Raw genomic sequence first — 14,761 nt, forward strand, 5'->3', positions numbered from 1 at the left:
AGTAGTGGTACGGGTACGGCCGGGTACGGGTACCCGTTTGCGACCCTGGTGCGGCCGGGTACGGGTACGGGTAAGGAATCAAAACCCGTTTGCGACCTCTGACTTGCCCCCCCCTACGCGTCGTGCTGGGGGATCTTTGCCTTTGTCCAGTCGGGCCTGCGGGTGGAGTCTGCGCGCCACGACACGGCGCGAGTCCGCCGCTGCCTGGCGCGGGGTCTGTACACGCAAGCGGCCGAGCTGAGCGCCGACGGACGCTCCTACACGCTGCTCGTTCCGCTCCGAGCCCCGACAGCCTCCGGCGGTGGCCACAAACGGCCGGCAAACTACGGCGGCGGTGGTGACAACAACCCCACCAGCGTTCACGTGCACCCCGAGTCGGCGCTGTTCCGCCGGCAACCGTCGCACGTGGTGTACACGGCGCTGGTGCGCACCTCGCGCTGCTACATGCGCGGGGTGAGCGCCGTCGACGCGGCCTGGCTGGTGGAGGCGGCGCCCAAGCTGTTCCGGAGGCTGGGGGCCACGGGGCGCGCCGCGGTCGCCGCGGCCGACGAGGCCACCGAGGCCGCTCTCCCGTCGTGATCGTTCGCTTACATCGACGGCGGCGGCTGGGGTGGGAGGGGGGCAGAGGTCGCAAACGGGTTTTGATTCCTTACCCGTACCCGGCCGCACCAGGGTACCCGTAACCGGCCGTACCCGTACCCGGCCGGGTACCTGATTGCGACCTCTGGGATGAAGCCACGTTGCAGGCGCGGGTGGGTTGATTCTAGGAACTTGAATTGTGAGAAGAGACAAGACGTTGGGAAATGAGTGACAAACGGTGACTCACCAGTGACTCACGGCCTACCCGTACCGGTACCCGGCTGCACCAGGGTCGCAAATGGGTACCCGTACCCAGCCGGGTACGGGTAGCCAGGTATCGGGTTAGGGGTACGGGTATCGGGTACCCGGTTGCGACCTCTGGAGGGGGGGTTTATAAACCAAACGGGGGTTTTGCCGTCGCGTGCAAGAACCGGTGGCGCGCACCGCTTTGTGTGCAAACGTTGGACTTCTTTCCCGCGCGCCGTGCGTAGCCGCCAACTGTGCCGGGTCGGAGGTTGCCGGGGAAATGTAATTGCAGAACTTGATGATGATGTTGTTGATAATAAACATTTTATTTATCGAGCGTCTTTCATACCGCGGCGTTTCGAGGCACTTCACGCAGGCTGTGGTAAAAGACAAACGTTTAAGCAAAGACGACTTTTGCGTGAAATGCTCGGAATGTTATACAAATAACGGAAAAAAAGAAGCACCGTATACCAACGCTCTGTGCAAAAATCCCAGTGGGATGCAAGTCAAACAACAACCACAAGACAACTTAGATTAAAGCCACCATTCTAACTCCGTACTACAACAAACAAACATGGCCAAACCAAAAAAACTTTTCTAAATCACCAAAATATAGACACAAAAAATTAACCGTAAAAACAAAGTTTTTCACTATAAATCCTTTATATGCGTGGCATCGGTTTTATTTTATTATTCATTTCTGTTTTTCTTGAGTAAGAGTTTCATTTTGTTCACATTGGTATTTTAAATTAAATATTACATTTTATTTTTTCCTAAAAAGTGGAAAATTTTGGAAAAAAATTTTCACGAAAATAAATTGTCACGCACAACGAGTCTGTGTGCAAAATGTCAGCTCGATTGATCACGGGAAGTGGGTTAAAAAACGACCGAAAGATTTGCACGGTCGTAAGCGCGCAAGCAAGCAAGTGAACTTAATATAAAAGATTTAAAAAGCAATGTAACAGTGATCATAGGAACTGTGACCGAATTTTCACAATAAACGACAAACAACATGTACCACCAAAACCCTGTAGCCATAGCTGGCTGCATGAGTCACTCCACAGCAGCAGGAGCATCAGTCGGATAATTATTTGCGACTTTGGCGCAAGATTAACGAAAGCTGTGTGACTTTTGGACACCCGAAGGATTTCCCTCTAGACACTGACATCCTAATCACAACCTAAACGCCCACCCACACAGTTGTAAAAACAGGATTTCCCTCCAAATCTGGCATGCATAGTCATGTGAAACTAGAGGATTTCCCTTCAAATCTGACGTAGTCATATGAAACTAGAGGATTTCCCTCCAAATCTGACGTTATAGTCATTTGAAACTAGAGGATTTCCCTCCAAATCTGGCATGCATAGTCAAATGAAACTAGAGGATTTACCTTCAAATATAACGTCATAGTCATGAAACTAGAGGATTTCCCTCCTGATCTGGCACGCATAGTTATATGAAACTAGAGGATTTCCCTCCAGTTCTGACATAGTTCTAATGTGAAACTAGAGGATTTCCCTCGAGATCTGGCATGCATAATTGTATTGGACTAGAGGATTTCCCTCCAGTTCTGACAGTTGTCATATAAAACTAGATGATTCCCCTCCTGATCTGGCATAGTTGTCAGATGAAAGTAGAGGATTTCCCTCCTGATCTGGCACGCATAGTTATATAAAATTAGAGGATTCCCCCCGAGATCTGGCATGCATACTTGTATGGAACTAGAGGATTTCCCTCCAGTTCTGACATGGTTGTCATATGAAACTAGAGGATTTCCCTCCAGATCTGGCACGCATAGTTATATAAAACTAGAGGATTTCCCTCCAGTTCTGACATAGTTGTCATATGAAACTGGAGGATTTCCCTCCAGTTCTGACATAGTTGTCATGAAACTAGAGGATTTCCCTCCTGATCTGGCACGCATAGTTATATTAAACTAGAGGATTTCCCTCCAGTTCTGACATTTGTCATATGAAACTAGAGGATTTCCCTCCTAATCTGGCATAGGTGGCATATGAAACTAGAGGATTTCCCTCCAGTTCTAACATGCATAGCGTTACAAAACTAGAGGATTCCCTCCAGACCCTGGCATGTGGAGCTCGCTGAAGTCCGGACCCGGCGTTCGCAATGCCGCAAGCGTCTTTAACTCTCAGCCCTGAACTTTACCGGCCGCTCCACGCGACGAATATTCTGCCGCTTTAAGTGCCAGCTGTTTATCAAACAACGCAACGACAACAACGAACAGCAGCAGCACATCTATCACGAGCCATGTATTGGCTGGGTCCCGTGGCGCTGAGCGTCAGCCGAGTAGGCCGCACTCGGGGTCCGCGCAGCCTACCCTCTTGCCTGGCGGCTCTGCGGGGTCACGGCGCGCCCTTGGCGGCCGGGGAGTGCAGGGCGGCGGGGTCCGCGCCTCGGCGTGGACCGCGTGAAGACGCCCTTCGCTGCTTTCGGCTGCCGCAGCGCGGAGTCGTGAGGGTGGACGGGAAAGACTCGGCGAGCTTTCTGCAGGGGTTGACGACTGGGGACATGGCCCCGTTCATGGAGACTGGCGGTGGTGATGGTGAAGGTGGTGGTGGTGGTGGTGAAGGTGGCGGTGATGGTGTTGTTGGTGATGCTGCTGGTGGTGGCGGTGTTTATGGACACTTCTTGAACGTGCAGGGACGGGTCATGTACGACGCTTTGTTTTACCGGTGAGTGGCTTGGGGTTCACGTTCATCTGCATCATTCATCGCTTTGTGAATAGTCGAGCGGCGTTGTGGGGATCGCCCCTCACCTCCGATTTGCACGTTTTGGCCACGTACGGCGCGAAAGAAGTTCAACGTACAGTACATAGACTCACACAGAGACCCATAGATCCACACAGACCCATAGACCCACACAGAGACCCATAGACCCACACAGAGACCCATAGACTCACACAGAGACCCATAGACCCACACAGATCCATAGACCCACACAGAGACCCATAGACCCACACAGAGACCCATAGACCCACACAGAGACCCATAGAAACACAGAAACCCATAGACTCACACATACACCCATAGACTCACACAGAGACCCATAGACTCACACAGAGACCCATAGACTCACACAGAGACCCATAGACTCACACAGAGACCCATGGACTCACACAGAGACCCATAGACTCACACAGAAACCCATAGACTCACACAGAGACCCATAGACTAACACAGAGACCCATAGACCCACACAGAGACCCATAGACTCACACACAGACCCATAGACTCACACACAGACCCATAGATTGTTGTCCTTCCCCGCATCTCCGATTAGCACGGTAGGCTACGTATGGTGCGAAAGAAGTTCAACATACAGTGTACAATTAACTCTCGTGGATAACTGACTACCATCATCCTCCACTCAACATCTTGACGACAACAATAACAACTCTTAAATACCCTTTGGTTCTTTCGGTAAAGTCACGTCGGATTTCTCCAGTAGAAACAACTGTTCTGATTTTGAACATCATCGTCAACAACGTTTTAGGAACGTTTGACCACCATTAAATTCACAAGTGATGATGGTCATCTTTTTGTGACAAGGGGGAAATAATGGATGGTCACGGTGATAACTGTCATTCAAAATTAGCTGATTGCGAAAAGTTTTGCCGGCAAACCGTGGACCTTTTACCATCACTGCCCCCCCCCCCACCGTTATCAGGATACAGGTGGCCACTCAGCCCGACCCAAGCATTCTCATCGAGTGCGACACCAGCATCATCCAGGAGCTGCAGAAGCACCTGAAGATCTACAAGATTCGGCGGAAGGTCACCGTGCGCGACCCCGACCCGCCGCTGCACGTCTGGGCAATCCTGCCGCCCGACGGGCAGCTCCTGCCGCCCCACCTGGGGGTCGCGTTGAAGGTGGACGGGTCGAAGGTGGTGGCGGCGTGCCGAGACCCCAGGACCGAAGCCATGGGCTGGAGGCTGGTGCTGGACTCTGCGTGCACGCCCGCGGAGTGGCTTCCTGACTGCGAGATTGGAGAGCTGACAGATTACATCAAGCATCGCTACCGGCTGGGTGAGCTTCTGACCAGAGGTCGCAAATGGGTTTTGATTCCTTACCCGTACCCGTACCCGGCCGTACCCGGCCGTACCCGTACCCTACCCGTACCCGGCCGGGTATCGGGTAGTGTACGGGTATCGGGTACCTGATTGCGACCTCTGGGATGAAGCCATGTTGCAGGCGCGGGTGGGTTGATTCTAGGAACTTGAATTGTTGAGAAGAGACAAGACGTTGGGAAATGAGTGACAAACAGTTACTCACCAGTGACTCACGGTCTACCCGTACCCGTACCCGGCCGCACCAGGGTCGTAAACGGGTATCGGGTAGGGTACGGGTATCGGGTACCCGGTTGCGACCTCTGCTTCTGACGTTCTAGCAACGTAAACCGCCCGCCCCCCTGCCCGTCGTTGGCAGACTGATGCCCCCGGTGTGCTGTGTCCACCTTGTGCCACACAGGGACAGCTGCCATCAGGTGGCCCCTGGTGAAGGGCCACTCGGGATGGGCCCCATCGAGATGTACCGTGGCAATGGAGTCGCGTGTGGTGGTGATGATGTTCAATGTATGTGTGTTGAACTTCTTTTGCACCATACGTAGCTGACCGGAGTAATCGGAGGTGCGGGGGAAGGGTAACAAACGAAACACAAAAAGCAGTTCTAAAGAAATGAGTTTTCCCATCTAGATTTAAAAGTGCGTAGTTCCAGTAGCTTCCTAATATTAGTAGAGACCCATAGAGACTAACAGAGATCCAGAGACTCCTATAGAACCATAGCGACCCACAGAAACCCACAGAGACTCATAGAAACCCTTATATTGATGTTGAACTTCTTTTGTACCTCTAATTCTAGATTTGTTTTTACCGAAAAAACCTAAGAATATGATTCTTTTGTGCCGTACGTAGATAACCGTGCTAATCGCAGGTGCGGGGGGAAGGACAACAAACTAAATGCAAGAAGCTGTTGGAAAGAAATGAGTTTGTCAATCTCCACGATGATTTAAAAGTGCACCGCTCCACAGCGGCTTCCTAATATCGGAAGGGAAGAGCGTTCCAGACGGCCGCAGAAGCAGCGCGTCTGAAAGCGCCGCGCGGTGCGGTGTGACCGCCGCCTTTGACCTCGCGCCTCTTGGCTCGGAGGTGGGAGCGCTGATCTGGCACGGCTGGGATTCTGTCCGGGTTTCGGCAACCTGTGAGGATTAACAGGTTGTCCTGTGCAGTAAGTTGATGATCTCAGTCCATCGGCTTCTACTGGCACGTTATACTTTGATGTGGCGGTTAAAAAATATCTATATCTGAGCACTTAAACATTGAAAAAACAGCTATAAATTGGGTAGATTTGGTCTTCATCAAAATAATGTGGGAAGTTTTCAATAAAAGCGATGAACTGGGGCACACCACCGCCCCTTCAGCCAGCCCGCTCTTTTGATTACTCGCCTGCAGTGAGAAATCTTGCCGCGGCATTTTCCCGTGTCCAGATTCGGATTCGATCCCAACTCTAAAGCCAATCCAAGTCGCTTGCAGTGCCGCTCCATCTGTTGCCGTTAGCCAACGCAACGGCGGAATTGCGCAAGAAGCTCTTTCAGCGCTGTCGGCTTGCGGGCGCGCGAGACTGTGAGATAGCGCGGACAGTCGCCTGTCAGTCGATCGATCGATCCTCGTTTCGCGTGCCAACGTCGGCCACGGAAAATGTCGTGTGGCGGTGCACGATACAACGGGACGGGAACGGCACGGGGGAGCCATGCGGCAACTTAGCGGAGTGAAAGCCACGTCCTCCGATGTGCCCTTTTCATTCTAACATTCTGTCCTTACTGAAACGGAACTTAGGCGCAGCGCCTTAACCAAGGTGCGTTACGGAGAATTAGCAACGGCGCAACGCGAGTGTGTGAATGTGACGGCGGAGACGAGGCGAATGAAAGGGATGAGCGGGAGGAAGCGATGGGGGCGAATCTGTGATGATGCCGTGGGCATCGGTGGTAGGGAAATTGATGACGGTAAATGACGATGATTGAATGGCGGTGAATGAGTGATAGCCGTGTCATGTGAATATGAAGAGGGAACAGGAACGGTGATGGTGGTGGTGGTTATGAGGGGGGGGGGGGAGACTGAGGGGGGGTCGTGGGGGTGAGAAGCGGAAACTCGTGAGCGAAAGTGGTAATACCAATTGACATCTATTTGTACTTCGCCGTACGCTAATGTCCCAAGGTGACCGCTTAATGTGGAGGGGGAAATTTGTCCCAGTGAAGGTGTGGGGGGGGGGGGGGGCAAACCGCGAGGACACACAAACTCTCCGCACGGCAGAGGTCGCAAACGGGTTTTGATTCCTTACCCGTACCTGGCTGCACCAGGGTCGCAATCGGGTACCCGTACCCGTACCCTACCCGATACCCGGCTACCCGTACCCGGCCGGGTATCGGGTAGGGTACGGGTACGGGTACCTGATTGCGACCTCTGGGATGAAGCCATGTTGCAGGCGCGGGTGGGTTGATTCTACGCACTTGAATTGTGAGAAGAGACAAGACGTTGGGAAATGAGTGACAAACGGTGACTCACCAGTGACTCACGGTCTACCCGTACCTGTACCCGGCCGCACCAGGGTCACAAACGGGTACCCGTACCCAGCCGGGTACGGGTAGCCGGGTATCGGGTAGGGTACGGGTATCGGGTACCCGATTGCGACATCTGGGATGAAGCCATGTTGCTGGCGCGGGTGGGTTGATTCTATGAACTTGAATTGTGAGAAGAGACAAGACGTTGTGAAACGAGTGACAAACAGTTACTCACCAGTGACTCACGGCCTACCCGTACCCTGCCGCACCAGGGTCGCAAACGGCTACCCGGCCGGGTACGGGTAGCCGGGTATCGGGTAGGGTACGGGTATCGGGTACCCGGTTGCGACCTCTGCCGCACAGGCGCCGACCGCGATTTTCGTTTGAGCGTCGTCCAATCGCCCTCTGCTCCGTCGCCCGCTTCCAGGCATCGCCGAGGGCGTCAAGGACCTCCCCCCGGGGGTTGCCCTGCCGCTGGAGTCGAACCTGGTCTACGCCAACGGCGTCAGCTTCAGCAAGGGCTGCTACCTGGGCCAGGAGCTGACGGCGCGCACGCACCACACGGGCGTCATTCGCAAGCGCCTCATGCCCGTGTCGCTGCTGCGCCTGCCGGAGGTGAGATGTGGGGGCCACGGCCGTCTGAACGACGCAGGCCTGGGAATCGCTCGCGGTCGGGCAATGTTCGTGTCGTCTTCTTTTTAAATCCTTTATATTAAGTTCACTTGCTTGCTTGCTTGCGCGCTTACGACCGTGCAAATCTTTCGGTCGTTTTTTAACCCACTTTCCGTGATCCAATCGAGCTGACATTTTGCACACAGACTCGTTGTGCGTGACAATTTCTTTTCGTGAAAATTTTTTTCCATAACTTTACACTTTTTAGGAAAATTTGTTTTATATTTAATTACCAATTGCTTAATGGTGGCAGGCAATCATCTGACCCATAGGTGGCAGCCATCTCAAGCCAGAGGACGAGAGGACTCTAGCCGCCACGCATATAAAGGATTTATAGTGAAAAACTTTGTTTTTACGGGTTAATTTTTTTATTTTTAAGAAATCCATGAGTGCAGGGCCCTCCCAAAGTGGCCCGAAAACGGCAGGCAGGCAGCAACAATCGGCACCGTCTACGGATGTTGTAATCGCTTAGAATTGTGTAATATTTGTTGCTTTGTAGCAATTGATGAGTACAGGGCCCAAAAGGCACAAAAACGCGAGGCAGCCAGCAACAATCAGCACTGTCTACGGATGTTGTAATCGCTTAGAGTTGTGTAACATTTGTTGCTTTGTAGCAATTGATGAGTAGAGAGCCCCAAAAAGGCACAAAACGCGAGGTAGTCAGCAACAATCAGCACCGTCTACGGATGTTGTAATCGCTTAGAGTTGTGTAACATTTGTTGCTTTGTAGCAATTGATGAGTACAGGGCCCAAAGGCCCGAAAGCATCAAATCGCAGCGTTACTAACGGTATAGCGTGTGGCGCGGTTTTAATTTGCTCGCTTACTCCATCCCCCCCCCCCCCCCCCCTGTCAACAGGGCGCGAGAGTCGTGGAGGGGGCGGCCGTCACGACCGCGGACGGCAAGTCCGCGGGGAAGCTGCGTGCCCACGAGGGCGACGTGGGGCTGGCTCTCGTTCGACTGGCTCACGCTGACGAGCAGCTGCACGTGAGCGCCGAGGGCGGCCACCAGCTCGGGCTGAAGACGTCCGTGCCCGGCTGGTGGCACAAAGAAGACGGCGGAGACAAAAATAAATAATTTATTATAGTTTTGTTTTTTTTTTCCCCCACACTGGCACAACCAAACTGTGCCAGGACTGTGCCCAAGCGGGCCAGGAGAGGCACGAGATTTGTTTTTCTCCCCCCTCTTTCTGCAGAAACGCGAGCTGCGTGTGGCGCGGGTCGAGTTTGCGTGTTGGGTTACGAAAACGGCGGGGGAGCGTTTTGCACTGAGGGGGCGCCGCTATGCTTTTGTGAGCGGAGCACCGCTTGGGGATTTCGTTTCTCCCCCCCCCCCCCGCACAACCACGTCCCGGTGTGCCTCGCACTGTGGCCGCCGCGGCTACTCGTTGCCTGGCCACCTACTCCACGGTCTGCCGGGGACCCTCTAAGTATTTCTGCGTCCTGCACTCCACGTCCACGAAGCTAGTCGACCGGGCTGTGGCTACCAGGCACGAGGTCATCTCCACTGCTGCTGCTGCTGCTCCACCAGCGACACGGAAACAACACCACCCCCCCCCCCCCCCACCGGCTGTATGATTTCATGCACTTATTTACTAAAGTCTCTGGAAATTGAAGGGGCTAAAAAGTTGAAGGATGCTGCTGTTGGGAATTGAGTGCCATTCTTCACCTGAGCAATTCACACACACACACACCCCCCCCCCCCCCCCGGAGGGCATTGTTGTTGTTGTTGCTGGCAATCGTTGCTGGCAAACTGTCACCGCCAATAGTTGCTGCTGCTGTTGCTGCACCGTTTTCCATGCAAACCAATTGACGTGCCAGCCCCAACCCCGAATACGTACAAATCTGACTCCATCCCACCTTGCCCCATTCGCCGCTAACTTTCAACGGCGGAGCCCAGTCGCCGTTCGCCGTTCAAACGGCGCTTTTCGGCAAAACTCCGTTGTCCGCTGCCTGGCCAGAGCCCTCCCCGGTCACCGCGTCTCCGTGCCAGCGTCGCAACGGGGCGGCTCGCGAGTAAAACCGCGTCGCGGGCGACGGTTCCTGGCAACGGTCGCTTGGGATGTTTGGTGTACCGCGGCGCACGGCTCGATTCAGTTCTGATGGGGTGGGGGGGGGTTGCCCCCGGGGAATTGTTTCGGGTGATGCCACTACCGCTACTGTGTTGTTCACCTTCGATTATTTAAGTTCCGAGGTTTTTTTTTGTAAGTACGGGGACTGCTCTACTTACGAACGAGTTAGGTCTCAGAGGTACTGTTCGCGAGTCGATTTGTTTGTAAGTCCAACTTTACTCCTGTCGATTCCTAACGCGTTGTACGGCGTGTTACACGAAACACGGGGAATGGTTTTAAAAGTTGTATCTCCTGCAGATATAGATGCCACTGGTTCTTCACATTCTGTAGATGTAGATGCCACTGGTTCTTCACGTTCTGCAGATGTAGATGCCACTGGTTCTTCACGTTCCGCAGATGTAGATGCCACTGGTTCTTCACGTTCTGCAGATGTAGATGCCACTGGTTCTTCACGTTCTGTAGATGTAGATGCTACTGGTTCTTCACGTTCTGCAGACGTAGATGCCACTGGTTCTTCACGTTCTGCAGATGTAGACGCCACTGGTTCTTCACGTTCTGCAGATGTAGACGCCACTGGTTTTTCACGTTCTGCAGATGTAGATGCCACTGGTTCTTCACGTTCTGCAGATGTTGACGCCACCACTGCCATCTCTTGCGTGGCGGTTGAACTTAACGACTCTCGGTTTGTATCTCTGAAAGTTTGTCAGTCTAATGTTTGTAAGTCGAGGAGTCCTAGTACGTCCGTTGAACTTCTTTTGCGCCGTACGTAGCCAACGGCGGCTCGATCGTGCAGTGAGCGCGCGCGGGGCGAAGGACAACGAAAACTGAAACGCACAAATCGGTTCTAAGGAAGTTGAGTCTTCAACGTGGCTTTAAAAGCGCGTAACGGAAATAAACCCGGGCTTTGTTCACGTTGACCCCCGCGGCGGCGATTGTATCTGTGAATGGTCGAACGCGACAAAAACGGACAAAAAATTGTCGGTTCTTGAAAGGGAGGAGGAAATCCGTTATCGTTTAAAAAAATTATATTGAACAACTTTTCCGTGAACGCGCACGCGGACAAGGGAAGCTTTGAAGAAAACGACGAATAAGACGACACAGACACTCAGTGGGGTGGGGGGGTTGAGCAGTTGATGGTGGGGGGCTTGGTGGTGGGTTGATGGTGGGGGGCAAGCCACGCTCATTGTTACATCAACTGTAAAGAGAGCGGCGAGCCAAGGATGGGATATTTTTGGTTCGTTTCATTTTGTCATTGCGATGCATTCTGCCACTCGAGGAAACGCTTTTCTTAACTTGACCAGGAATTAATTTATAGGGAAATGGGGGGCTGGGGTGGCCCTCAAACATTTGAATCTTGATCAAGGAAGTGTGGGGGGGTGTCAGCCCCCGTCAGCCCCCTTCAGCCACCCCCCCGTAACCACCTCCCTCAATGCTCTGTGGAGTTTGCTGCAGATGTAGATGCCACTGGTTCTTCAGTTCTGCAGATGTAGATGCCACTGGTGTCTTCACGTTCTGCAGATGTAGATGCCACTGGGTCTTCACGTTCTGCAGATGTAGATGCCACTGGTTCTTCACCTTCTGTAGATGTAGATGCCACTGGTTCCTCACTTTCTTGCAGATGTAGATGCCACTAGTTCTTCACGTTCTGCAGATGTAGATGCCACTGGTTCTTCACGTTCTGCAGATGTAGATGTCACTGGTTCTTCACGTTCTGCAGATGTAGATGCCACTGGTTCTTCACGTTCTGCTGATGTAGATGCCACTGGTTCTTCACGTTCTGCAGATGTAGATGCCACTGGTTCTTCACGTTCTGCAGATGTAGATGCCACTGGTTCTTCACGTTCTGTAGATGTAGATGCCACTGGTTCTTCACGTTCTGCAGATGTAGATGCCACTGGTTCTTCACGTTCTGCTGATGTCGATGCCACTGGTTCTTCACGTTCTGCAGATGTAGATGCCACTGGTTCTTCACGTTCTGCAGATGTAGATGCCACTGGTTCTTCACGTTCTGCAGATGTAGATGCCACTGGTTCTTCACGTTCTGCAGATGTAGATGCCACTGGTTCTTCACGTTCTGCAGATGTAGATGCCACTGGTTCTTCACGTTCTGCAGATGTAGATGCCACTGGTTCTTCAGTTCTGCAGATGTAGATGTCACTGGTTCTTCAGTTCTGCAGATGTAGATGCCACTGGGTCTTCACGTTCTACAGATGTAGATGCCACTGGTTCTTCAGTTCTGCAGATGTAGATGCCACTGGTTCTTCAGTTCTGCAGATGTAGATGCCACTGGATCTTCACGTTCTGCAGATGTAGATGCCACTGGTTCTTCACGTTCTGCTGATGTAGATGCCACTGGATCTTCACGTTCTGCAGATGTAGATGCCACTGGTTCTTCACGTTCTGCTGATGTAGATGCCACTGGTTCTTCACGTTCTGCAGATGTAGATGCCACTGGTTCTTCACGTTCTGCTGATGTAGATGCCACTGGTTCTTCACGTTCTGCTGATGTAGATGCCACTGGTTCTTCAGTTCTGCAGATGTAGATGCCACTGGTTCTTCACGTTCTGCTGATGTAGATGCCACTGGTTCTTCACGTTCTGCTGATGTAGATTCCACTGGTTCTTCACGTTCTGCTGATGTAGATGCCACTGGTTCTTCACGTTCTGCTGATGTAGATGCCACTGGTTCTTCACGTTCTGCTGATGTAGATGCCACTGGTTCTTCAGTTCTGCAGATGTAGATGCCACTGGTTCTTCACGTTCTGCTGATGTAGATGCCACTGGTTCTTCAGTTCTGCAGATGTAGATGCCACTGGTTCTTCACGTTCTGCAGATGTAGATGCCACTGGTTCTTCACGTTCTGCAGATGTAGATGCCACTGGTTCTTCACGTTCTGTAGATGTAGATGCCACTGGTTCTTCACGTTCTGCAGATGTAGATGCCACTGGTTCTTCACGTTCTGCTGATGTCGATGCCACTGGTTCTTCACGTTCTGCAGATGTAGATGCCACTGGTTCTTCACGTTCTGCAGATGTAGATGCCACTGGTTCTTCACGTTCTGCAGATGTAGATGCCACTGGTTCTTCACGTTCTGCAGATGTAGATGCCACTGGTTCTTCACGTTCTGCAGATGTAGACGCCACTGGTTTTTCACGTTCTGCAGATGTAGATGCCACTGGTTCTTCAGTTCTGCAGATGTAGATGTCACTGGTTCTTCAGTTCTGCAGATGTAGATGCCACTGGGTCTTCACGTTCTACAGATGTAGATGCCACTGGTTCTTCAGTTCTGCAGATGTAGATGCCACTGGTTCTTCAGTTCTGCAGATGTAGATGCCACTGGATCTTCACGTTCTGCAGATGTAGATGCCACTGGTTCTTCACGTTCTGCTGATGTAGATGCCACTGGATCTTCACGTTCTGCAGATGTAGATGCCACTGGTTCTTCACGTTCTGCTGATGTAGATGCCACTGGTTCTTCACGTTCTGCAGATGTAGATGCCACTGGTTCTTCACGTTCTGCTGATGTAGATGCCACTGGTTCTTCAGTTCTGCAGATGTAGATGCCACTGGTTCTTCACGTTCTGCTGATGTAGATGCCACTGGTTCTTCAGTTCTGCAGATGTAGATGCCACTGGTTCTTCACGTTATGTAGATGTAGATGCCACTGGTTCTTCACGTTCTGCAGATGTAGATGCCACTGGTTCTTCAGTTCTGCAGATGTAGATGCCACTGGTTCTTCAGTTCTGCAGATGTAGATGCCACTGGTTCTTCACGTTCTGTAGATGTAGATGCCACTGGTTCTTCACGTTCTGCTGATGTAGATGCCACTGGTTCTTCAGTTCTGCAGATGTAGATGCCACTGGTTCTTCACGTTCTGTAGATGTAGATGCCACTGGTTCTTCACGTTCTGCAGATGTAGATGCCACTGGTTCTTCACGTTCTGCTGATGCCTCCACCGCTATCTATTGCGCGGGGCGGTCGAACTTTCTACACTCGGTCCGAACGGGCAGCTGGACATCCAGGACAGGCTTTGTTCGCATCTCTGAAAGTTCGACTGTTCGTAAGTAGACGAGTCCGTGTCCAGCAACGTGTCAAGTACACTCAAGCTGGGGGCGGGGGGGGGAAGAGGTTTGGAACCGAGTCTCCCTTACCCAAGCACATCAGCGGCTCTCCAAGCCAGGTTTGGAGAAGTCCCAAAACTATTTATAGATCGCAGCTGTGACACCAAAGACACAGATCCCCGTCACCCCCTCCCCTCCGTGTAGCCTTGACAGGCTGTTGGGGCAAGTGCTGTTAGCGAGAAGCGCCTATGAAGGCCGGAACGGCTAACACCGTGCCTGGCCGCCTTTGTCTCCCCAGTGGCGATGTTTTAAACACCGCACCGGGTATTCATTCGGATAATCGTCACCGGTGTTGGTGGCCGTGAGCGGGAATCGAACCCGGGTCGCCGGGTTCGTAGCGCAGTGCGATAACTACTACACCACCGCTCCCCGTACAACACCATATACACACCACACGGACACACGTACACACACACCACACGTACACACCGCACACCACACGCACACCACACACCACACGCACACCACACACACCACACCCACCACACACACCACACAAAC

General features: G+C 52.5%; 2 protein-coding genes across 2 annotated transcripts in view; both read left to right on the forward strand.

Annotated features, from left to right (window-relative positions):
• LOC144736634 (ATP-dependent RNA helicase DHX33-like) overlaps positions 1-1,159 on the forward strand; it is an 18,548-nt gene extending 17,389 nt beyond the window's left edge. Inside the window, 3 exon segments of the mRNA XM_078619198.1 lie at positions 6-82; positions 84-143; positions 145-1,159. Of these exon segments, the coding sequence (XP_078475324.1) occupies positions 6-82; positions 84-143; positions 145-579 (572 nt within the window). The 3' untranslated portion in view covers positions 580-1,159.
• Positions 1,160-2,877: 1,718 nt separating this feature from the next.
• IBA57 (iron-sulfur cluster assembly factor IBA57) lies at positions 2,878-11,057 on the forward strand. The gene is made up of 4 exons (XM_078619193.1): positions 2,878-3,518; positions 4,513-4,871; positions 7,826-8,013; positions 8,928-11,057. The coding sequence occupies exons 1-4, from the start codon at positions 3,094-3,096 to the stop codon at positions 9,144-9,146; spliced, it is 1,191 nt and encodes a 396-aa protein (XP_078475319.1). The 5' UTR covers positions 2,878-3,093; the 3' UTR covers positions 9,147-11,057.
• The last annotated feature ends 3,704 nt before the right edge of the window (positions 11,058-14,761 follow it).

This window comes from Lampetra planeri, chromosome 62 (assembly GCF_965212315.1).
Source record: "Lampetra planeri chromosome 62, kcLamPlan1.2.h2, whole genome shotgun sequence".
NCBI classification, from domain to species: Eukaryota; Metazoa; Chordata; class Hyperoartia; order Petromyzontiformes; family Petromyzontidae; genus Lampetra; species Lampetra planeri.

Coding starts and splice junctions, on each gene's coding strand:
- IBA57 (XM_078619193.1), top strand. CDS start 3,094: ATGTATTGGCTGGGTCCCGTGGCGCTGAGCGTCAGCCGAGTAGGCCGC. Junction 4,872..7,825: donor CAAGCATCGCTACCGGCTGG/GTGAGCTTCTGA, acceptor GCCCGCTTCCAG/GCATCGCCGAGGGCGTCAAG. Junction 8,014..8,927: donor CGCTGCTGCGCCTGCCGGAG/GTGAGATGTGGG, acceptor CCCTGTCAACAG/GGCGCGAGAGTCGTGGAGGG.